The 23,411-nt window shown below is 39.7% G+C and overlaps 2 protein-coding genes across 2 annotated transcripts in view; one reads left to right on the forward strand and one right to left on the reverse strand.

The window, feature by feature from the left end:
* Positions 1-587: 587 nt before the first annotated feature.
* Positions 588-23,411, forward strand: part of LOC105922649 (tyrosinase) — a gene marked incomplete in the record, with an annotated part of 30,599 nt that continues 7,775 nt past the window's right edge. The window contains 5 exon segments of the mRNA XM_036143070.1: positions 588-1,523; positions 2,968-3,184; positions 5,767-5,914; positions 6,011-6,192; positions 8,252-8,400. Coding sequence (XP_035998963.1) covers positions 702-1,523; positions 2,968-3,184; positions 5,767-5,914; positions 6,011-6,192; positions 8,252-8,400 — 1,518 coding nt within the window.
* LOC118564553 (cysteine and histidine-rich domain-containing protein 1-like) lies at positions 10,651-18,791 on the reverse strand. Its single transcript, XM_036143071.1, has 10 exons — positions 18,708-18,791; positions 18,568-18,624; positions 18,232-18,392; positions 17,703-17,803; positions 17,336-17,394; positions 15,882-15,952; positions 15,636-15,741; positions 15,350-15,469; positions 15,180-15,242; positions 10,651-11,851 (listed from the first exon to the last, which is right to left on the reverse strand). Exons 1-10 carry the CDS (start codon positions 18,789-18,791, stop codon positions 11,672-11,674), a joined length of 1,002 nt encoding a protein of 333 aa, XP_035998964.1. The 3' UTR covers positions 10,651-11,671.

Below are 23,411 nucleotides of genomic sequence, written 5' to 3' on the forward strand. Positions count from 1 at the left end.
TAGTGCAATGGCAGGACACGCTGAATTGTTTTGTTGTTGTTGTTGGTGGGTTTTTTTGTGCGGTCAAGCTCATTTCACAAGTGATCTCAACATAATCCAAAGCATAGAATTAGCAAGTAATTGCAGTGCCAACACATCAGGGGTATTTATTTTCATATATCAGAAACAAGTCTGTCTTTAGATGCACAGAACTAGTAGAAATGTACCCCAAAAAGACAGCACTACCGTAAAAAATTTTCAACACCACTTAATCTGTTCCTGCAACTTCAAAAAAAAATTCAATGATTTGGGTTGGTCTATCCCACACTATTTCCCAAAACAGATGCATTGAAGTTTGTGCTGTTTACATGGCAAAATGTTGAAAAGGGGTACAAATACATTTGTAGGCACGGCGTTACTTCTATTCATGGATCGCCATCATATGTGTGCTGCATCTGGGATCAGGAAAATATTAAGGCTGATCACAAGTATGAACTATAAGGAATAATATCCCAGCTGTGCGAAGTGCAGGCTGCTCTCAGGCGGATTGCCCCCCTCATGAGGTAAGCCTGAGGGTATGTTGGCATGTGACTGAGACGGTGGGGGTGGAGTAGGGGCTCAAGAATTTAACTGAACAATTCTTCCCACTTTCACACTTGGAGGTTCTTGATTAACACAGTTTGTTCTACCTCTTAAAAGAAAAAAAAAACTTTGCCGCAGAGATGTGGGGGATAAAACTTATTATTTTCATCATGTCTTTGGCCCCCACCTATCAGCAGTTCCCTCGCCTCTGCGTAACCCTAGACGCCCTGCGGACAAAGGAGTGCTGCCCGGCCTGGGAGGGGGACGGCTCGGCTTGCGGGGCCCGGTCGGGCCGGGGCTCCTGTGAGGATGTGGAGCTCTCGGAGCGGCCCGATGGACCGCAGTACCCCTTCTCGGGGCTGGACGATCGGGAGAGGTGGCCTTTGGTTTTCTACAACCGCACGTGTCAGTGTGCAGGTAACTTCATGGGGTTTAACTGCGGGGACTGCAAGTTTGGCTACTTTGGGGACAACTGCGACGAAAGACGAGAGTCCCTGAGGAGGAACATCTTTCACCTGACCAGGGCTGAGAGAAACAGACTCATTTCTTACCTGAACCTGGCCAAGCAGACAGTCAGCAGAGACTATGTCGTTGCAACGGGGACCTACAGGGAGATGGGGAACGGCTCCAGCCCGATGTTTGCTGATGTATCTGTGTATGATGTGTTTGTCTGGATGCATTACTATGTGTCCCGCAGCGCACTGTTAGGTGGGCCAGGGAATGTCTGGGGAGACGTGGACTTTGCACACTGGGCCCCTGCATTTCCGCCATGGCACCGTGTTTACTTGCTGCACTGGGAACATGAGATCAGGAAGCTGACCGGAGACATGGATTTCTCCATTCCCTACTGGGACTGGAGGGACGCCCAGGACTGTGATGTGTGCACTGACGAGCTGATGGGGTCCCGGAGCCCCCAGGACCCAAACCTTGTCAGCCCAAGCTCGGTGTTCTCCTCTTGGAGGGTAAAAACAAAGCATGCTTTTTTATATTTGCTTCCTTATTTGAAAATTGCATTGACAGAACTCTTAATTTTTACATTTACCCTACATGGGCATATATCAGACTGGAAATTAGTTAAGCTAACTGAAATTTTTGCCCATAAATAAATGAGGGAATTCATAAATTTATTCAAAGATTTATTTCAATTTGATTTTTAACAAGTATTAAAGAAGCATATATTTAAAATAGAAATCCTATCTGTCAAATAAATGTACCAAAATTGAAGGAAAAATGTCTACCGCCTTACAGATTTCTCCTATTGTGGATTTTTTTGTCTCACTGAAATAGATGCAATCAATGAAAAAAAATATATAATTTGACATTTGAATTAATACAAGCTGTTCAGAGAATAAAAAGCTATCCCAACCAGCCTGACCCGAATGCGAAAAAATATACAAAACATACAAATTAACTGTGATTAACCTCTTTTTATTTCAGGCTGAACTGTAGAATCAAGAGGCCTCTTAAACAGAACCTACCTGACAAGATGAAGTAGACCTGAAAGGCCTAAAATGTAGCCTAAAAGATCTGAACAAGCAAAACATCATGGCCAGATCTAAAGAAATTCAAAAACTGATGATAAACCAAGTCGTTGCCATCTATTAGTCTGAAAATGCAAAGCTACTTCTAAGGCTCTAGAACACAATCATACTGCAAGTGCCTTTTTCTACAAATGGATTAAACATGGCACAGTAGTAAATCAACGCAGGAGTGGCTAACTGATCAAAATTATTCAAAGAGTCAGTGGATGATTCAGATTCTTGAGTCCAGAACATCTTAAGAACTGCAGATCTCCGTTCCAGGATTACCAACTACAGCTTTAAGGCCAAAGTCCATGACTCAACTGGGCAAAAAGGCCTTCCTTCCATCGAAGCGTTCTGAGGCAAAACCTGCTTGAAGGTTATGTCCACCGTTACATCTGGAGTGGATTAACAGCATTTCAGAAAAAAGACTACCATACATTCAGCAGCTGTTGCTGTCAAAAAAATACTGTCCAAAATCTAATCCCTGCTTGGGCCCCCCAAGCAGGGATTAGATTTTGGACAGTATTTTTATTTTTTTTTTTCACAAATAAGGTCCAGGTTGGTTTGGATGCTGTTTTCCATTAATCCATGAAACGCGAAATTGCAACACCTTCCTTATACAATGATGAAGTGAGCCACCCAAATTGACCCAACCTTATATATATCATTTGTTTGAGATTCATTTTTTAAAGGAAAAGAAAAAAAACTGTAAGAACAAACTGAAGATTTTACCATCTATATAATTTACACAAGATGTAAACACATATTTGTGTTTCAAACTAACCAAAGCCCGTTCATCCTCCAATTACAGATTAAGGGACGTTTACGCCACCAATGAGGGTTTGTGATTTCATTTGACCATTCTGTCCTCCTGTGACCACAGGTGCTGTGCTCCCAGGCTGAGGACTACAATGACAGGGGCGTTCTGTGCGACGCCAGAGATGAAGGCCCTCTGCGACGCAACCCTGGAAACCACGATCGCAATCTAGTGGAAAGATTACCAACTTCTGCAGAGGTGGAGTTCACTCTCAGTCTCCCCAACTACGACACTGGAGCAATGGACCGCACCGCTAACATGAGCTTCAGGAACACCCTGGAAGGTCAGACAGCCTGATTCTAAACTAACAAACATGCACTCTGACTTAGGCTGTTTATCCAACTAACTCTGTGTCGGACATAAATTGCCTCTTGTTAAACTTTTATATGGAGTGCAAGCAGATCTTAATGTTGGTAATCATTCTTAGAAGTTTAACACATTTATTTTCATGGGAAAGAGATGTTTCATATGTTTATAGGCGTTAGAGCGTCCAGGACACAAAAATAAATAAATAAATAAAATAAAGACACTGCTCTGGGACATTGCTTATAAGCTACAAATCCCATGAATCCCATGCCAGATACCGCATCTTCATTGGACCAAGGGCTCAGTCATTATGGCCTAGAGGGTAAAGGTTACGCATGTGACCCTAAAACACAAGCTTCCCACATGGTTGTGTGTTGAAGACGATGACGATCATATTGCTGACCCCACAGGCTTCAAATGACCTGTGAGTCAGTCGGAATTAGAAATATTTCTTGGACAACGGCGCCTAGGAGGTACAGAAATTTCTAACTAATGAGGTTTAGACCAGAGATGTCGCTGGGATTAAAAGATTTGCGGGTCTGAGCCAATAAGGCTGAAAGGAAATCATCCATGTCAAAGTGTTTTCAGACAAAAAAAGACATCGTTGGGTTTTTAAAGTTTGTTGTCATAAGGTCCCGATATCTGGTCTGGTTTCCTTCCTTCTTCTCTCCTTCAAAACAGGAGGACAAGAATCCTAGGGAATTTAAAAAATGCAGAAAATTAATATTTATGACGTGGTTTTATTCAAAATTAGTTAAAATTCCTCTACACGAGGTAAGGCTGATAGGTTTATACAAAAAAAAAAACTCCAACTAAGATGTAAGATCAAGTGGTGGATTCGGTTTTTCACTAACATCGCTTCCTTACTGACTTCAATTTTGAGAAATAAGTAATAATAAAAACTGTTGGATCTGTTGTCTGCTTTTGTCCATTTAAGCTTAGATTCAAATAACTGTACCACATGATAAAGACCTGTCATATGTAAAACTGTTTAAAAATGATGTATTTTGTGTCTCCAAATAACTTCTGTTACTAAATTAAATATTATTATTATCATATATGTTTACTCAGTGAGGGCAGCCATATATTTGGGCACCATTGCCTATAGAGTAAAGCAAGAGGGAAGAGAGAGGAAGAAACATGTTAGGGTCAATATTTTTAAAATTTTTTAGGTTTAGAACCGTTTACACTTCAAAATAGCATGTTTATTATTATCATGTAAACAGAAAGAGGCTGCTGAGAGCCTAAGATGCAACGTTATTATTTTTACTTGTGCTATAGCAAATATTTCAGGACTAATACCATTTTAAGTTCCGACATAATGTGATGGTTTCTCACAAGTTCATTAAAGTGTGAAAATAATTGCGAGCAGTTTAATGGTGTGCAGTTGAAGCCAGATATTTAGATAATTGAAATGTATTCCTTTCCTTAAATTTAGAAGTTTACATACATCAAGATTATGATGCTTTTAAAGAATTTGAGAAAACTCACGTGATAATGTTATGGTATTGTAAGTTTCTGATCCGCAACATTTGAATTTATTGGAGGCATAACTTTTAGCATAGCATATGTATCGCATATGTGTTAATACCTTCAAAACACAGCTCAATCATTTGACATTTGGAAAAAATCAAAAGACCTCAACCAAGAAATCATGACGAAAACTGTGACTCTCCAAAACTCTGGTTGTTTCCAGAGGACTGTGGCTTCATCTGTTCAAACCCTAATCCACTGATGGGCCAGTCCAGCACAAACGAAGAAGACTTACTCCAACAGCATCATAAGCAAAGTTATAAATTAATATTCTGGCATTTAGCAAATAGAAATAATTTTGGTGATTCTAACTAAAACAGGACCGTTCAGTCTTATTATTGACAGACAGAAAAAGTTGTCTGTCAAAACATCTTTGTAGTGGCGATTGTTTGTCAAATCAAACTTTCAATAAAAGTTCCTCCAACCACAAAGAGGCAATGGGGTCCAGATTCCATACGCAGGCAAAAGAAGCTGTGATGTCCAACTTTGTTGATTGTTCAGAAAGGTTTATTTGTGTTTCCTTTCAGCCACAATTACAGACTTCAAACTTTCCTTTGTTCTAACTCTGTCAATCACACTCTGCTCTCTTGCTCTGGTAAAAACCATAGGCCCCAAACCCAAATGCCTTGCTGGTCCTTTACCAGGCCCCTATACTTATAGAAAAGTGGACTAACCCACATGACTTCCTGTCTAACTCAAAGAATGAATAAGAAAAAATAATAAAACAAAAAATTAAACAAAATCAACAATTATTAACCTGCAAATAAATACTGTAAATAATACAAAAAATATACATTTAAGAACTAACACAAATTCAAATGAATAAAGAAATCAAGAATAAATAGCTCCAACAATCTTGTTTCAACTGTAATATTAAAAGCTACATTGTGAGTTTCTAAACGTTTTTTTTTTTTTTTTACTAAACTAAAGAACCAAAGGTGTTTTGCTAAAAGAAACAGAGTTTGATAATGAGGCAACACAAAAGCTTTCTTCGAAGGTTCTGCTCAGCCTGTACTTTTCTTGCAGGATTCGGGGACCCGCAGACTGGGCTGGGAAGCAGTTCTCGTCTGGGTATGCATGCTGCCCTGCATGTGTTCATGAATGGGTCGATGTCCTCCGTGCAGGGCTCTGCAAATGACCCCATATTCCTGCTTCACCATGCTTTTGTTGACAGGTAAGAAACACATCCACGCAGACTTACGACTGAGAACACCATGAATGTGTTTGCAGTTCACAGTGGCTCTGAATTTGCTTTGTTATCGTTTTAAAGCCTGTATGAACAGTGGCTCAGGAGGCACACACCTTCTCCATCTCAGTATCCGGAGTCTGATGCTCCCATAGGACACAACGGCGATTACCACATGGCTCCGTTTATACCCCTGCACCGAAACAAAGAGTACTTTATTTCCAGTAAAGACCTTGGATATGAGTACTCTTATTTATTAGATGCAAGTAAGTTCCTCTCAGACTTTTCTTTAAAAAAAAGTATATTATTTTATTCTGTCATCCCAGCTATTGCAATTTTCCATCTAAGTATATTACACAATGAATATGAAGGACACATTCATCAAAAATATACAATGCAATTCAAAAGTATTTACACCGCTCAAATGTTTTTCACATTTTGTCACGTTCCAACCACAAAACTTAAAAAGCATTTTACTGGGATTATAATTATTTCTTACAAATAAGGATCTGAACAGTGTGGCAAGCATTTGTACTCAGCCCCATTGTCTTTGACTGGCTCAACTATAAATAAAACCTTCCACAACCAATAACCTTTTAAAGTCACCTACTTAGTAAATAGACCTCTTTCATGAGGAGTTAACGCTGCTTATCAAGACTCAATGTAATCTGCTGGGTTCCCTTAGAGAGGACATTGTTTGACCAATCTGTATAATCTGACCCAATATGACTTAGGAAAGTGCCTTGAGATGATATGGATCATGAATTAGTGCTATATAAATAAAATGTAATTGAATTGAAGCTTCAGATGCTTATTAGAGAACAGTACTGAAGTATTGAACCGCCTCAATAAAATGCAATTAACACAGCAGACAGGTCAGGGAGAACGTCATGGAGAGGTTTAAAGAGGAATTAGGTAATGAAAAAATAAGAACAGCTGAAAATGAAACATGGCACAGCCGCAAAACATGGTTGGTCAGCTAAACCGACAGGCCGGGCTCAAAGAGCATTACTAAGAGGGGCAGCCAAGATGCACGAGGTAACTCAGGAGAAGCTATTGATGTCCATGAATTGTTTTAGAAAATATATGAGTCTGGTACACATGGCCAAGCAAATTCTCAGTTATCCAGGTCATGGCAACAGCAAGCAGGATTAAATCAGAGGCAACCAGACTTTTGCTCAGTTCTTTCTGAAAACGTTTCAACACCTATCCAGAAGTCCTTGTCAGTTCTGGTGAAGCTCACACTTGAGCAACCTGAAGCTGGAGCGCTGCTTGTAAACGGATGTACAGAGACATCTGTCGTGAGACTGGCTGCATCAAGAGTGGATATCCAGAAACTTGTCTCGATGGAAGAGTGAGAGGATACATGCCCTAAAGTGCAGTAAAGAGCTACTAACACCTGTCTTAAACTACTAGTGGAGCATGTGAATTTATGTAATTTGATTTGAAATCAAGGAAAATAAAAATACTGACATATATTGCAAAGGTACATGGGGAGAAATTGGGTTTGCTTTGATGTTTCCGTTCTGTCTTTCTGGTTTCTACTGTTGCTGTTAATTATTATGAGCTAAAATCATATGTTGGTGGGAAAACCCCGAGGGAGCTGCAGAGATCCACAGCTCAGGAGGGAGAGTCTGTCGGTTCTGTTAGACAGTTATTTGTACACTCCCCAAATCTGGCCTATATTTAAAGAAGACTGGGAAGAAGAAAGCTTTATCAATCAAGTCCTGTTTGCAATTTGCCACAAGCCATGTAACCGACACTGCAGACACAAATACAGCGCAAGCATGGAGGGATAAAAACCAGAAGGCTGCAAAAGACTTTAGACTGTGGTGGACAATCAAGGTCCAGCAACACAACAACCCTTCACATGTAGCGAAAACTATGGTATAGTCTAGATCAAAGCGTTTCCATGTGCCAGAATGGCCCTGTCAAAGTCCAGATCTAAATTCAACAGAGAATCGGTGAAAGGATTTGCAATCCGATGTTTACAGACAGTTCCACATCATCTGAACGAGGCAGATTTTTTTTCAAGGAAAAAAATAATTGTCCCACTTTCGAAATTTTTATTTGCAAAAAATAAAAAACTGAAAATCATGCATCCTTTTCCATTCACTTCATAACTATGCATTACTTCGTGTTGGTCAGTCATAAAATCTCAATAAAATACACTAAATAAATGCAGAGGCAGAGCCACCAGTCAAACTGTAAGAGTTAAAGGGTACGGATAATCCTGCAAAGCATGGTTTAAAGTAGGGGTGATCAAAAAGGATCAAAGGTCCTATTGAGTTGAACTTTGCTGACTTTCCTGCATCCTTCTCGCAGACCAAAGGCTTGCAGAATCAATGCGTCCCTACCTGGACGAGCTGCAGGATGTGTGGCCCTGGCTGTTGCTCGCAGGGCTCTGTGGAGGGCTTGTGACTGTGACCGCGGCGGCTCTTTTCCGACTCGCCAAACGTCGATACGATGCCTGGCCTCGCAGGAGGAGTTGGAAAAACGTCTTTGCCCTGCCAGAGAAGCAGCCGCTTATCTGGAGCAATGAAGCAGAAGCCAGCCACCATAACTACCAAACAGCTATGTGAACATTTGTTGCAAAAAAAAAAAAAAAAAAAAGGAAAAAAATCTATCATTTATGTTTATATCGGTGCTTCTAAACGTGTGTGTTGCATGTATATAGAAAACTTATTTAGAGAAGTTATGTTATAAATGGTTTATGTCTGAATAAACTTGATCACATTCTTCCCAAACATTAGAGACAGCATCAGATGTTTTAAGTCATGATCTTGGATTACTTTTACCTTTAAGAGAAACTTTTCTATTATTTCAGATATTTCTTCTTTAGTTTTATTTGATAACCTTGAAAACTAAGTGCTGCACTTCTTTAGTTGTGAACTTTTCACTTTTCAAATAAATAACGTTTACAATGCCTGTCCCTGACTTAACTATTTCATATTACAAATACGGCATAAAGTTATTCAAGAGCATAATATTCTCTTTGTTGGATGAATCTCAACAAACATATGGAGTTTTTTTTTTATTTAGCTGATATCAAATTGTTTCCTGATCAAAACAGTAACTGCAAAAGGCAGAACTGTAAGAATCAGGAAACCAAATGAAATGACTTAAAAATGGTAATTAACATGTGACGAAATGGGCATAGAAAGAAGTCAGTACTGCTAAACAAACTTTAAAAGCTCGGCTGGAGTGAATGGGATTTACATAGAAAAAAGCCTAATGTGAACCACCATTTAACCAAGATAACAGAGCCCTAAAGCGAAGAGTCACAGACTTTGGATGAAAGCGCTCTGCAGTCATAAACATAATTCTGCATTATGCAGGGAGAGGATGCCGGAATGTTGGTTCGGCGCAGACTTCCTCAATAAAAAAAAGGAAGGATACTCCCAGAGTCACAGATGATTGCATGGGGTTACACGTCAAGAAAAAAAAGACAACATAAAAGGGATGATGCTCATGACTAATTTAGCGAATTGACAGTTTAGTCTATAGATTTGGACTTTGTTTTGCATCACATCATCGCTCAAAACTAAGTTTCAGTCACAACCAAAGTGTTTTAGAGTATGGTAATATATCATCCTGCAGACCAATAGATTTAGGACCCTGGCTGATGAGAATGAACCAACCATGGATGAAGTTTCTCATCACCTCCTGCAGAAGCCTCGTAATGAACCATGCAGGAGGTCATAAAGGAATGGACAAGGTGAGCAACAATACTCAGGTAGGCAGTGGTATTTAAACTACCGTATACTCAACTGGTAGAAACGAGCCAAATCAACTACCACTCTATAAACTCCACCACCACAAACCTGAACCTCTGAGACAAATCCTGATGATACATGCTTTCACGTTCTCACCAAATCCGTTATGTATTTTTTGTCCATGGTCAGTACGGTCTTCTACCGCTGTGGCCTGAAGGTTTTCCATTTAGTTTATTAATTTGGTTGATTTTCCCCCCAAAAAACAGAAAAAAAGACCCAATCCTCAAACTCCCATAGTGACCAAAAAGAGGCTTAAGTAGCCTTTGTTTCATCTGATCTTAATCCACTATTTGTCAGAGATCCTACAGGCTATTGACAGAACAAAGAAACTCAACAGTTTATGTACAATAGAGTCACCATGTTACCGACAAATATACAATAAAACAGATTTTTTTTTTACCTCACTTTCTTAGGACTATGGTATGACAAGTCTGTTCAGAAGTGGTATTCTGCATCTTTGGTAGTTATATATTACTATTATATAAGACTATAACCAGCTCATCTGGCACCAAAAACCAAACAGTACCACATTCTAAGCCACTTAGATCCCATTTTACCCATCCTGACGCTTTATTTGACTCTTCACAAATCCTCTTTGCTACGTCTTGATGTCTAAACCCGCTGAGCTGCCGCCATGGGGTTGGCAGTCAAAATAGGTGTACTTGATAAAATGGCAACTGAGTGTATATCCTCCTGCTGTGGTGAATGTGTGGTTTTAAGCCCGATGCGGTAATGCAAATAGCCGCATCAGATCACTGACGAGCTGGTTACCATGGTGACCGTTTACAGGGTGGAGAAGAAACATTGCTGACCTAGGAGCCACAGGATGCGGCGTTTGCCTCAAGAGCTGATAGGCTGCTGCTGCCCTCTCAAGTGATATTTGAAGTAACTTACTTCATCAATAACATCCAAAGCTGTTTTTTTTTTTAACAAACACCAACTCTCAGCTTTATATTTACTGAAGAAATATTTATTTTTTTTGAAGGGGCTGGAATAATCTTCTCTTAATGATCCTCTTACGATGGTCTCCTTAAGCCAAATAAACCTCATACATACTAAACATAGACACATGCTGTCTAGTGTATCATTTCATTTATACAGTACTCTGCTCCAAATACTCAGTATTCATTTGGCGTATTCAAATATTACAGTACATTCCCATTAAAACCGCAGTGTGGTATAGTCACAAGAATTACAGTCACTCCAACCAAGAGTGTACAAAAATAAATGCAGAAAATAATGTAAAAAAAACAAAAACAAAAAAGACTGGAGCAAACCCTTATTTCTGCTGTAAGAAGGGGGGGGGGGGGGGGGGGGACCTGAAACCTGATGAACTATGATTCTTAATGGTGTTTATTTCAATAAATTCTATTTTAAATAAGCATACACCCCTATAGAGGATTTAAATCCTATAGAGGGTTTCTTTTCCTCACGCAGACATGGGTCACAATTGTTGGGGACATCAATTAAACAGAACATTTTTTTTTATTATTTATCTAATAATTGAAACCATAGGATGGAATGACAAAACATTACACAGCTGGAGTATAAAATCCAGATGGAAATGGAAATGTTCAGGCGGAATCATCTTTAACCAAACACTGTAGAGAGACGGTCACAGCGGCAGTCTGCCACTGACCCTGGTCCTCGCTGTCCCTCTGTGTCGGGTCGTGTTTAAAGGTAACTTCAGTGCAAATACACAGGGGAGTTATCTCGCTTGAGTAACGCCTACATTTGTCCGCGTGCAAATGGGAAAACGTACTTGCTTAGCATTCAAGCTTTGAATGAACTCCAAAATGCGAGAGAAAAAAAAAAGACAGAACTAATAAAAAGGTGGACAAGGGGAAAATGCAGTGAATGTCAGAGAAATAAAAGAATGCTGTAACTGCGAAAGAGGCCATTCTTTAAAGACGTAAATAAGTTAAAATATGCCTTCCTGTCTTTGATTAAGCTAGATGTAAAGACATCATCATTCGTCTTCATCCTCATCGTCGCTATCGGCCTCTTCTTTCTTTTTGTCGTCCTCCTTGGGAGGGGGGACAGGAGGCGGAAGGTCCAGACGAGCCCAGGACATCGGCTCGGCCTTCTTCATAGCGACCTCTATCTTGGCTGCCATCATGTTTACTGTGCTTTTGGTCACATCTATCACCTAGAAGGTGAGAGGAAGAAAACAGGAAGCGAAAGGATTTATGAACACTTGTTTTTTTAAGCAAAGACAAAAAAAAAAGACCTCAAAACACCACTTATTAAAATGTATTTAAATTGAACAGCATTAAATTTGCTTGCTTTACACTGCAAAAATAGACCTAAAAATAAGAATTTGTTTTTCTTCAAATGAACATATTTTTCCTTCTTTGATTAACTAATTAACATGATCCCCATGTTAAAAAAATAAGAATTTGTTTTTCTGTTGCCATAACATTCTCACCAGATGTTGGGAACAACTCACACAGTCCACACTAACTTTGCCTACCCTGACAGGATAATTGCTGGCCTCTTTTGATCTTTCACTCAGGTTGCTAACAAGAGGATTGTTACATTTTTAGATCATTTTCATTAAGTTTAAATATTACTAGAGTCCTGAGTCGAAGTATGTGTTTTAATAATACAGTCAGAGTAAAAAATAGTACATCTCCTTAAATTTCTAGGATTTTAGATATTGTGTGTGTATCAACACCTTTTATAGGTGTTTTTGTTATAAGATCATATGTACAGTGTGAAAAGACTGTTTTTAGAATATGAGACGGCACAAGACGACAACTGGCTCATCAGCTGCTTTGGGTCTCCGAGGGCAACCCTTTTGCAACTGTGCTCAGGACGCCGCTGGGTCTGTACCCATACAGCTGCTGAGCACACTGAGGTTCCACGCAATAAAAGCATTTCAACTGGAGCTCACAGACTGATCAAGACTGCAATAATTGAAATGTTACTGACATGAAATTGCTCTTACGTCGGCAAGGTATACCAAATTCCTACATTATGCAGTTTACATGCCAACATTAAAGAACGATTTGCAGGAAGTACAGGAGATTTTTGCCCTTATCTTCCCCTTCTGACAGAGCCAGACTATTGGGGTTAAAGAGATAAATTCCTGCCTTGTGTGGTGTGTTAGGAGTGATCTGGACCATTTGTGGTGCGTTAGGAGTGATCTGGACCATGTGTGGTGCGTTAGGAGTGATCTGGACCATGTGTGGTGCGTTAGGAGTGATCTGGACCATGTGTGGTGCGTTAGGAGTGATCTGGACCATGTGTGGTGCGCGTTAGGAGTGATCTGGACCATGTGTGGTGCGTTAGGAGTGATCTGGACCATGTGTGGTGCGCGTTAGGAGTGATCTGGACCATGTGTGGTGCGCGTTAGGAGTGATCTGGACCATGTGTGGTGCGCGTTAGGAGTGATCTGGACCATGTGTGGTGCGCGTTAGGAGTGATCTGGACCATGTGTGGTGCGCGTTAGGAGTGAGGAGTGATCTGGACATGTGTGGGTGCGTAGGAGTGATCTGGACCATGTGTGGTGCGCGTTAGGAGTGATCTGGACCATGTGTGGTGCGCGTTAGGAGTGATCTGGACCATGTGTGGTGCGCGTTAGGAGTGATCTGGACCATGTGTGGTGCGCGTTAGGAGTGATCTGGACCATGTGTGGTGCGTTAGGAGTGATCTGGACCATGTGTGGTGCGTTAGGAGTGATCTGGACCATGTGTGGTGCGTTAGGAGTGATCTGGACCATGTGTGGTGCGTTAGGAGTGATCTGGACCATGTGTGGTGCGTTAGGAGTGATCTGGACCATGTGTGGTGCGCGTTAGGAGTGATCTGGACCATGTGTGGTGCGCGTTAGGAGTGATCTGGACCATGTGTGGTGCGCGTTAGGAGTGATCTGGACCATGTGTGGTGCGTTAGGAGTGATCTGGACCATGTGTGGTGCGTTAGGAGTGATCTGGACCATGTGTGGTGCGTTAGGAGTGATCTGGACCATGTGTTGTGCGTTAGGAGTGATCTGGACCATGTGTGGTGCGCGTTAGGAGTGATCTGGACCATGTGTGGTGCGCGTTAGGAGTGATCTGGACCATGTGTGGTGCGCGTTAGGAGTGATATGGACCATGTGTGGTGCGTTAGGAGTGATATGGACCATGTGTGGTGCGCGTTAGGAGTGATCTGGACCATGTGTGGTGCGTTAGGAGTGATATGGACCATGTGTGGTGCGTTAGGAGTGATCTGGTCCATGTGTGGTGCATGTGATGGCACACTCATGGAACTGTTGTTTTTATGTTCACAGGAAACATTTTCATTCAGTCAATGAACAGATGAAATATGCAAACACGTACATCTAACGTTTTGGTGAGGTGACTTGGCTCATTCGTTTTAAAGAACAGGTTGGTTGGGAAGAGACTGCAAGCTGCTACAGTGAGAGCAGGGTGGTTACCTTGTGAGTACTTTTATTTAAAGGCCCTAATAGAAATGTTGTAGCTGTTTGTCCTTCAACTATTTCTTTAAATGAGTGCCTACCTGTTTTTTCTTCTTTTTTTTGCTGGATAAAAAACAAATTGGAATGCCTCAGCTGTTCCCCAAGACAGTTCTACATTCATTTTTAAAAACACTATGTGTAAACCATCTAAGACTCATGCAATATTAACAAATCAGTAGGGTTTTAGTTGTTAATTGTCACAATGCACCATATTTAGGAGACTCTTCAACTCCCATTCCATGAAGTTCCTTCTCTTGCAGGAGAATCGCATGCGTGAAGCGTTTTTAAAACTTTCTGGTGTCTGTGGTGCCCAATTCCACAAGGACTGGGATGTACAAGGGATGAATGTGCTTGGATTCATCCATAATAAATGGCCTCTATGACCTGGATTTGTTAGTGTTTAAGGCGGACTCTCTATTTAAACGTGCGTCTGCAGCAAATCCATGCAGGCCTTCAGATTATTAACATGAAAAATACTTAAAACTGACAAAGGTCGCACTTTCTTTTCAGTATAGCAGTGAAGGATTTCCACTTTTTTTTTTTATATTCTATTGTAGTAGATTTTAATTAACCAGAGTAGATAGCAATGGGTCTGATATATATAAAGATGACTATCACATCATCTGGTAGTTTTAAGTTGCTTTGCTACTATGTAGCAAGTAAATCAGAAAGTAGTAGTGCTTAGAAGTCCCAGAAGGTGGCAATCCTTCCTTCTTTCCCTGAGACTATAAGCATCAAGTAAAATGTGGAAGCAAAGTAAAGGGATTTGTCCAAACTAGCAGCACAAATTGTAATTCACCTGGCCGTTCCCGTTCACATCAAAAACATAATTGCTCAGATTTGAATCAAAGCCGATTTCTCTTAGCATACTGACAGATCCTTGGAGAATGAACATCAATGTAATTGGTAAAGGTTAAATTTACGTTGCCGTTTCAAGTGAAAAATGTTGAATGTGATTTAAATTTAAGTTTGCAAATAACCAAAGGAACAAAACATTTTAGAATAAAACTGTACTTACTCCCCACAAACAGATTTTCTGTTGAAATTCCTTTTCGCCATCAAATATAATGTTGATGTTGAGCTGAGGGAAAAAAAATAAAAAGAATTTACATTTTTTTTAAAAACTGAACAAAAGTCTAAGCAGTTTAGCAAAGTGCTAAAACTGTCAAAGAGTACAGAGTCTCTCACCATGGTGCTGTTGGCGTCCACGTAGCTTAGCTCAGGGACGGCATTTTTGGCATAAATAGAAATGATGACCTGCGTCCCCGTCTGGTGCCAGTCAAACCGGCAGGGGACCACCTTCTTTCCCTACGGAGAGACTTCGTGTTAAAGCACAGCACATAATTCTTCTGATCCCGCCTCTACTGCAAAACGTCTTGACAGTGAAACCAGAAACCACTAGATGGAGTTGCAGCCAAGGCTCCTCAGGCCCGCACATCAAAATGATCCATTGCTGTCAGGCCGGCACACCTACCGAATCCTTTTTCCTCCACAGATGAGTTCCCTTTGTGCAGCCCTCCTGAGACAGGAAGGTGTTGAAGTCGGAGGTTTTCCTTTTACAGCAGCTCCAGTATTTCATCCTGGAGAGGCAAGAGAAACATTTGCATTCTTTTACAGCTGCCACAAGAGAATCTGCGGATAAATGTCGATAAGCAAAGGTGGAAGGGGGAATTAAACGTCTTAGAAGCAGTATATGTAGAATATTAGCATTGATACCAACCCTTCGTGGAAGATGGGGACTCCAGAGTGGTAGGAGCACACGTCGGAGTCACTTGAAGGTCCCTCAAAAGTCTGAGGTTAAACACAAAAGTGAGATTAAAAAAAGCTGACAAAAATGCACCAACATGGCCCTTAACTTCATTATTGATCATATTATAACCAGTCGTTGAATCTGTGATTTTTTTTATTTTGCTTCCTATGTTTTCTTTTTGTAGATAAAAGAATATGATGCTGAAGCTTTTCATTAACTCTGATTCAAGAAAGCATCAGAAGAACTGATATGGTAATAATGGACAGCCAGGGTTTCTACACCTTTGTCACGTCAAAATTCAATAGTTTCCAGACCAAACTTTGTTTTAAAATTCTCTGCCCTTTTTAGCTGATTTCTGAAGTGTAAATGCAAAGGTTCACCAGGAATTAATGGCAGATATTTTTTACTACAGTTGGGCTTTAAATTTGAATGCTGCAAATAAAAACAGAAAGCAAAAAGGGAAAAAAATAAGGGATGGATGAATAATAAAGAAGTTGATGTATTGATGGTTAAATATCTCGATGGATACATATTTGAATGGATAAATACGGATAAATTGATGCATTTTAGATGACGGGACAGAAGATTAAGTGTAGAAATACATATATTTGTGTTGATACTCTATTTTCTCTTTGCTTATCTATACCGGGAAAATGCTTAAAATCTAATGCCACACAGAACTTCTATATCTAGTAAACAATGTCACATGTTTAGTTTCCATCCTAAGTGCAACCAACGTCAAATCCGCCATGTAAGTATATTCTTATTTTATTACATGTTAATTTGTTTACATCATCAGTGACTTTACGTTGGTGCCACTGAGTTGTTTTGGTTCATGTAGATTTGCCTGAGGACCTTAGGAGGAACCTCTAATTTCATTATATTCTGCATAAAGACACTAAGCTCTATTCTGATCCACACTGTGTCGGAACTATGGAGGTCAAAGCCATTTCTACACAAAAACGGATAAAAAGACTAATTTAGATTCACAGAGAACACTCCTTCATTACAGCTTGGATGATAGTAGGTATACAAAATGAGTTTACGTATAATTATGTAAATCAGACGAAAACGGCTACCAAACATGTCAATGTAAATTTTCCTCAAACGTCCTGTTCTGATCTTGGGATTTCTGCTCTGACAGGTCCGATTAGCTTGAATAAAAAAAACTTTGCTTTGCATACGCCCTGCAGAAAATGTGCAGGGTAAATTTCCCCCCAAGTGAAGACGTTTTTAAGGGCGAGGGTGTTGCAGCGTCTTAGAACAACTTAAAATCATGATTTATTTTTGCCATAATCACACATGAGCATATGCTTTCTTAAGTGGGAGAATCCAACATTAGACCGTGATTTCCCAAGATGAGCAGCGCTAGATAAAGGCAAACTTGACACATTTCTCCGCTAAACACACAACATTCCACTTACTTTTGTACATCCTCCATTTTTACATGATTCTCCAATTTTGATCTCGTCGCCATCTTCCTCTAGAAACACCCAGAGAGACGAAAAAGAAAAGATTATGCCCGTGACGAGGTTTTTAAAAATGCATCATCGGTTTTGATGGGCTGCCCTCTAACTGTCATCTTTAACTCGAATATCATGATGGGAAAGACACAGATGATGGCGAATTCCCAGTGGTCATCCATTAAGCTCTACTTTTAACATGACCTTCACGTCCGCTGCGACAAGCACTATACGGATGGTCTGGTAAGTAGCAGACGACGGAAACGTCTTTTGAGTAAAGATAAGAAAAAGGAGGAGATGTGAGGGGAAAAATAGATCCGCTTCCCACCTTTTTTCTCTGTTGTATTGTCGGATACTTTGAGTTTCTCCAGCGCCTGCTTTAGAGAGGCAGAGACTTTGTGCTGCATTCTCATCACCGGCTCATCGGGGCTGTAAGACAAACCAATATCTCAGGAAAAAAGACAGGCTTTTGTAAGGTTTAAACAATCATCGCGGCACTATTACGCCACGATGGTTTCATCAGTGTTCCCTTTTTTTAAAAAAAAAACTGCTTCAAAGACTTCAAGGAAAGAAAACAAAAAAACTAAAACAAACCTAGTCTCGCTGAAGTTCGAAACTAAATAAATAAAATTCACAATGAAGCACGGTCTGCAGATCTAAAAGCATAAATATTCAGCACAATGTCCCAATGCTACACTGAATGCAAGAAGCGTATCTGCCCTGTTTTTTCCCACTGTTCAAATATTAAATAACAAACACAACCAATTTAAACTTTTACAAGATATATTTTTGTGTATAGGTCGGATATTTATACCTTTCTTTCAGTAAGTTAGAAAAAAGCCTTAGCAGAAACCGACCTTGGTCTGATTATCGCCTCTTGGGGCTTCGGTGCAGAGATGATGTACTCATTAAACTTCGGTTTCTGGGCCTCCAGCTCCTTCTTTTCTCCGGATGTTTTCACATCTGGTTTCACCGGCTCAGGGGGCTTCTCTTTGTTGTGGGGACCCTTTGTGCAGCCCTGTGAGAAGAAAGCCACTGTGCTGAACTCCTGAACAATGAGTGCTACAAGGGCAACTGGGCCAAACCAAAAAAAATAAATAAAAAGCTGGCGATCGATATCTGACAAACAACAAGAGAATGGAGACACAACTGGGGAATGCAGTGAAAATGGCTGATTAAAACAGAAAACCTACAGCGATGCTGAGAAAGTCGGAGAAGTCGGTGGTTCTTCTCTTGCAGCAGGACCATCCCTGAAAGGAAGTTACCCAAAAATCAACTTGGACCAGATTTTTGAACCAAGTGCAAGCTAGCAGCGCACTTTGAGGTATTTTACCTTCAAGGCATCGTGGAACACCGGGACTCCCGGGTGATAAGTACAGGCATCTGTGAGAGCAGAAAACACACGCTCGATTAACATGGCGGGGAAAAGTGGTAGGATATGGTGACTCTTAATGAGCTCAACGAAATAGTAGGGCTGAACAATTAATCGCATTTTATATAATTGTAATTTTAAAAAACGCAATTTCCAAATTGCAGAGTCTGCAATTTTTGGCTATGTAACAATTAGGGAATTAGCCACGTCCATTAGGTGTTGGTAAAATGTTTAAAGTGGGTTTGCCTCCACATGGAAGGGAAGACAGTTGCAGCAGTGAGATAATCTAACTTTACTTGTTTTAGAGTTTGTATAATCATACATAGCATTAAGTACAGGTTAATCAGTTTAATACATAGACTTGTTTGTTGGTTGGACTTTATGTTCATCAAGGATTGATGTCCCAATCAACTAACTACTTCTCTTGAATAATATTCTGGATAATAGAAACATTCAAAGTTCTTGTTTTGAATAGTCCTTGTTTACAAATGTCTTTATTTAGACGCCATTTTTGTTGCTTGTGGTTAACGCAGAGAAAAGTCAAAATTGCAATTTTGGTTGTAATATATTGTAGGCAGAACGCAATCATTTCTGCTCTGAGTTTAGATGCTGCGGGTCTTTTAGCACCTAATCTGCACAGCGAGGAAACAAAATGATTTGTTGTTTGTATATATTTAAAAAGACATGATAAATTAAACTGGGGAAAAAAAAAATCGCAATATTAAGAAAAAAAATCGCAATTAGATTATTTTCCAAAATCGTTCAGCCCTACTAAATAGGAACTTGCTTGTTTTTCAACAAAGTGCTGACTATATTAAATAAAGACCCCCATTCATATTCACCGATACTTAAAGATTGAATGACTCAGTGTAATTGTGAGTTACATTTTTTTACCCCTTCTTTTAAAGAGTTGTAGTAAAAAAAAAAATTATTAGAAAGATTAACAGAAGTTGGATTTCTGTGAGGGAAAACGGGCAGACTCTCACTCACCCTGAGCTCAGACTCCAGTAAGTCCGCCGTGCAAATGGTGGCGTACAAATGACACTTTGCAGTTCGGATTGTTTTTATCTAATTAAAATCAGTCGCACATGCGCAGCTTCATTTACTGAACACACACACTGCCTTTGAAAGGACAAAGTGTGGAGATGTACGTTCTTGGTTGCTTGTATTTATTTTAACAGCAGTTAGTCTGATCAGTCTGAACTTATCAATTAATCACTTCGACGGATTTTAAAATTTGCTTAAGTTTATTAGAAAAACATAGATTTGTGCCACTTCCAGATGCGGTACTAATTAGGATTAGTACTGGGTATTTTTCAAAGCGTCCACTGTCTGAATGGTCATGTCTCATCTCACTACACATCCACACAGAGGGCTCTACGGCAGTAGCAGTCACGGCTCCACAAGAGACCGCTGTCATTAGCTGTGCTGTTTTCTTAACGTTCTTCTTCTTCTTCTTCTTATGCTCTTGTCTTAATATTGTCCGCCCCCACTGTTCAGCAACTTCATATTTAGAGCTGGACGATATAGGGAAAAAAAAGCATATCGATAACATAGAAATCATATTGATCGATATCAATAATTATCAACAAATTCCAAACATACATTTTACACTGCGCTGCTGTGTGACGTCTTGCGTTATCTGCGCGTGCGGGGCGCTTTGAGGTCTTGAACTTTTTATACAGAACTGTGATGGCGGTCGCATTTAGCAGTGTGACTGACCACCCAAAGAAAAAAAAAAATCAGATTTCAGCAAAAAATTGTAATTGAGCATCAAGACATATCCATAGCAACTGGAAAACAGCATTAATGGTTCTTTCTTCTAAACATCCCTAAGGCAGCCCAAGTATCACCAGATGCATCTGTGCCACATTGCGTGTGTGTGTGTGTTTGTGTACCAGGAATATAATAAGTTTGTAGAGGCTCCATTACAAGCTTATGTTCCACAGGTCAGGAAAACACAAATTGAGTCTCTAACAAAGAACATCTCTGGTCACTGAGAAGCTCCATAAAGATTACGGTAATCATTGTAAAAGGGACTCAACAACGCTAATAAATATGCAGGACCGTGATCGTGAAGATCTTCTTGGCAGATTGTTATATTCCATAGTCTGCTCTTCAGTAAGGAAATGTGATTATGTGTAGAGCTGCACCAATCAGAATTTCTGTCTTGTGTTTTGTTACATTATCTTATTTGTTTTGATGACCTAATACTGATTTGGGGTGATTCCAATTTCTTCTCAAGACCTAGAATATTTAAGCCTTTTTTTTTTTTTTTTTTTTTTTACATTTTAAGCTGTCCTCAGCATCCAATATTACTGATTTGCACAGTTAGAGCGTTTAATATGGCGAACATTAATGAAACAGCAGTGCCTGCATCCATTTCCTCGAGTTTATAGACCCGTAAAGGCAGCCAGCATTTCCAAATCCACCCATTCTCCACAATAAAAAGGGATTTAAAAACAGAGTAACAGCCCCAGCTAGGACTCTGCTCATCTGCTGTAGGTCTCGCCTTCTTTGGCCCTAATCGAACCAGACACGTCTCAAGATGTTGAAGAAAATTGTTTCCTTTGTTTTTAGTACATCTCTGTGCTTCAGATTTCTTTACTGATATAAAAAAAAGCTGTTCGTCAATCTTCACTCAACAATATCATCCATAATGAAGAGTGCTGCTCTTGGTGCAACCTGGTGGTGTTTACAGTTGTAACAGCTAGCGTTAGCTTACGTTGTCCAGGAGGTTAGCTACTCTCGCATACAGGAGGATAGCTGACGTTTTGTATGTTGCTCTCAAACATCAACGCGTTGATTATTTTTGACAGCCCCACTAAATACCAATTTTGACAGCATCACTGTCACTGGTGTATATAAACACTTATCTAAAATAAACAAAACGCTTAGCCTTGTGCGAGGTTGGGGTAATCCTGGTGTTATCACCAAATATTTCATCATGAAGTGTACAGAACATCAATATAGCTTAGGAATGGAATAAGGGTTTGGTAATACGTTGAAAAGTGGGTTCACATTTCGCATGCTGGTAGGACTGGTAGAGGGAGACTCTGAAACCTTACGGAGATTATAGCTAAAAGGTAACAGGGAGATTTGTAAAGAACAGTAGAAAAAGAGAGCATTTACGTGGATTTAAAGCAAATAGCATCAGTGCTGCAGTTTTTCCTAACACTATTACCATTGCATTGTTTTCTAATATCATGCAGCCCTGATCTTTAGTTGAGTGGCTCTGATAAATGTTCTTCAACAGCAGGTCAATCAGTTATTTGGCTTTGATCAAGGGTCATTATATTGTGCATTTCATTCACAGCCACAATCACTGGAAACTGAAGTCTTCAGAAAATTTGACCTTGTTGCGCTTAATTATCCCCAATAGGAATGCAGATTATCGATTAAGTTAATTTGAAGTTGATTGATCAACATACATGATCAACTAATGATTAATTGATAAGTGGGCATATAAGTGAGTGTTTTCTTCAGTGTAGAGTGTCTTTTCATAACATGAAGGGCTATTTATTTTATTTTTTCACAATATGCTCAATAAAAAAAAAGAGCCACATCATTACAATCTACCGATTTATTGTGCCAACTGTATTAAATTCGGAGTGAATAAACAAAATTGTGTTTTTCTCACACATTATTAAAACTTAGACATATTTATATAAAAAAAATACAAAACAGGAACCTATTAGGTTACTGAATAGAAATAAATAAGATGACTAGAATAAAACATACATTTAGAATCTTCACAAAAACGTCAGTAGTCTTTTGCTATCATGTAACAAATATTTTGTGTTGATGCCCTCTGCTTTTCTGTCATCAAATCCTTGTCTTCTGAGCACATCAGTAAACTTTGGTTGAGAAGCTGACGCCCCTCCGCCATGCAGGCTGAATGGCGCCATTTAGGTGACAACATAAGGAGCTGTTTAAGTGTTTGTATAGCAAAACAGAACCGCAAAGTGCATTTTGCATCCTTGTCGTCATTAAAGTTAAAATAATCTCACTGCGTTTGGGCCGTGTCACATCCCTAATGGCATGCCAGCGTCACGGTTATTTCTTTTACAACAGTGGCGCCCTCATTTGGAGGAAGGCCATACTACAAAACTGAAAAAAAAAAAGGTCTAGCGGACGTTATGACTTAATCAGATGGAACAATCATTAATCTAATAAACCACTGATCGACAATTAATAGATTGTTTGCAACCTTAATCCCCGTAATTGATCAAAAGTAGGGTAGGAACACATGTTAGATGCTCTCACCAGCCAAGGTGTTGCATGCTGGTCTCATACCAAACTGTATGGTATTAAACCTAACACTGTGTGAAAATAAAACGCTGCGATATGAATTTCTTTGTAAAAGGCCAAAGTGAAAATTCTGCTTCCTTTATCCTGAAAATAGGACCGACATGCTATATTTGAGATTTTCCAACAGTAAAATGTTCCTCATGCTTGTAGGTACTCTAGTTTGAAGTGCCCCCAACAACAAATCACTGTGGGGTAAATGAACAATAATAAAACAACCCAAAAAAAAATGTTGCTAGACAATAGGTGATAAATCACTTTCCATGCAGTGCCGCCTGAGCTGTGCCCTTCCGTGCTATTGCCATAGATACACCACTTAGAATATCCCTAAAGGTAATTATTAATATACTCTACTGT

Source organism: Fundulus heteroclitus, chromosome 11 (genome assembly GCF_011125445.2).
Source record: "Fundulus heteroclitus isolate FHET01 chromosome 11, MU-UCD_Fhet_4.1, whole genome shotgun sequence".
In the NCBI taxonomy this organism is placed as follows: domain Eukaryota; kingdom Metazoa; phylum Chordata; class Actinopteri; order Cyprinodontiformes; family Fundulidae; genus Fundulus; species Fundulus heteroclitus.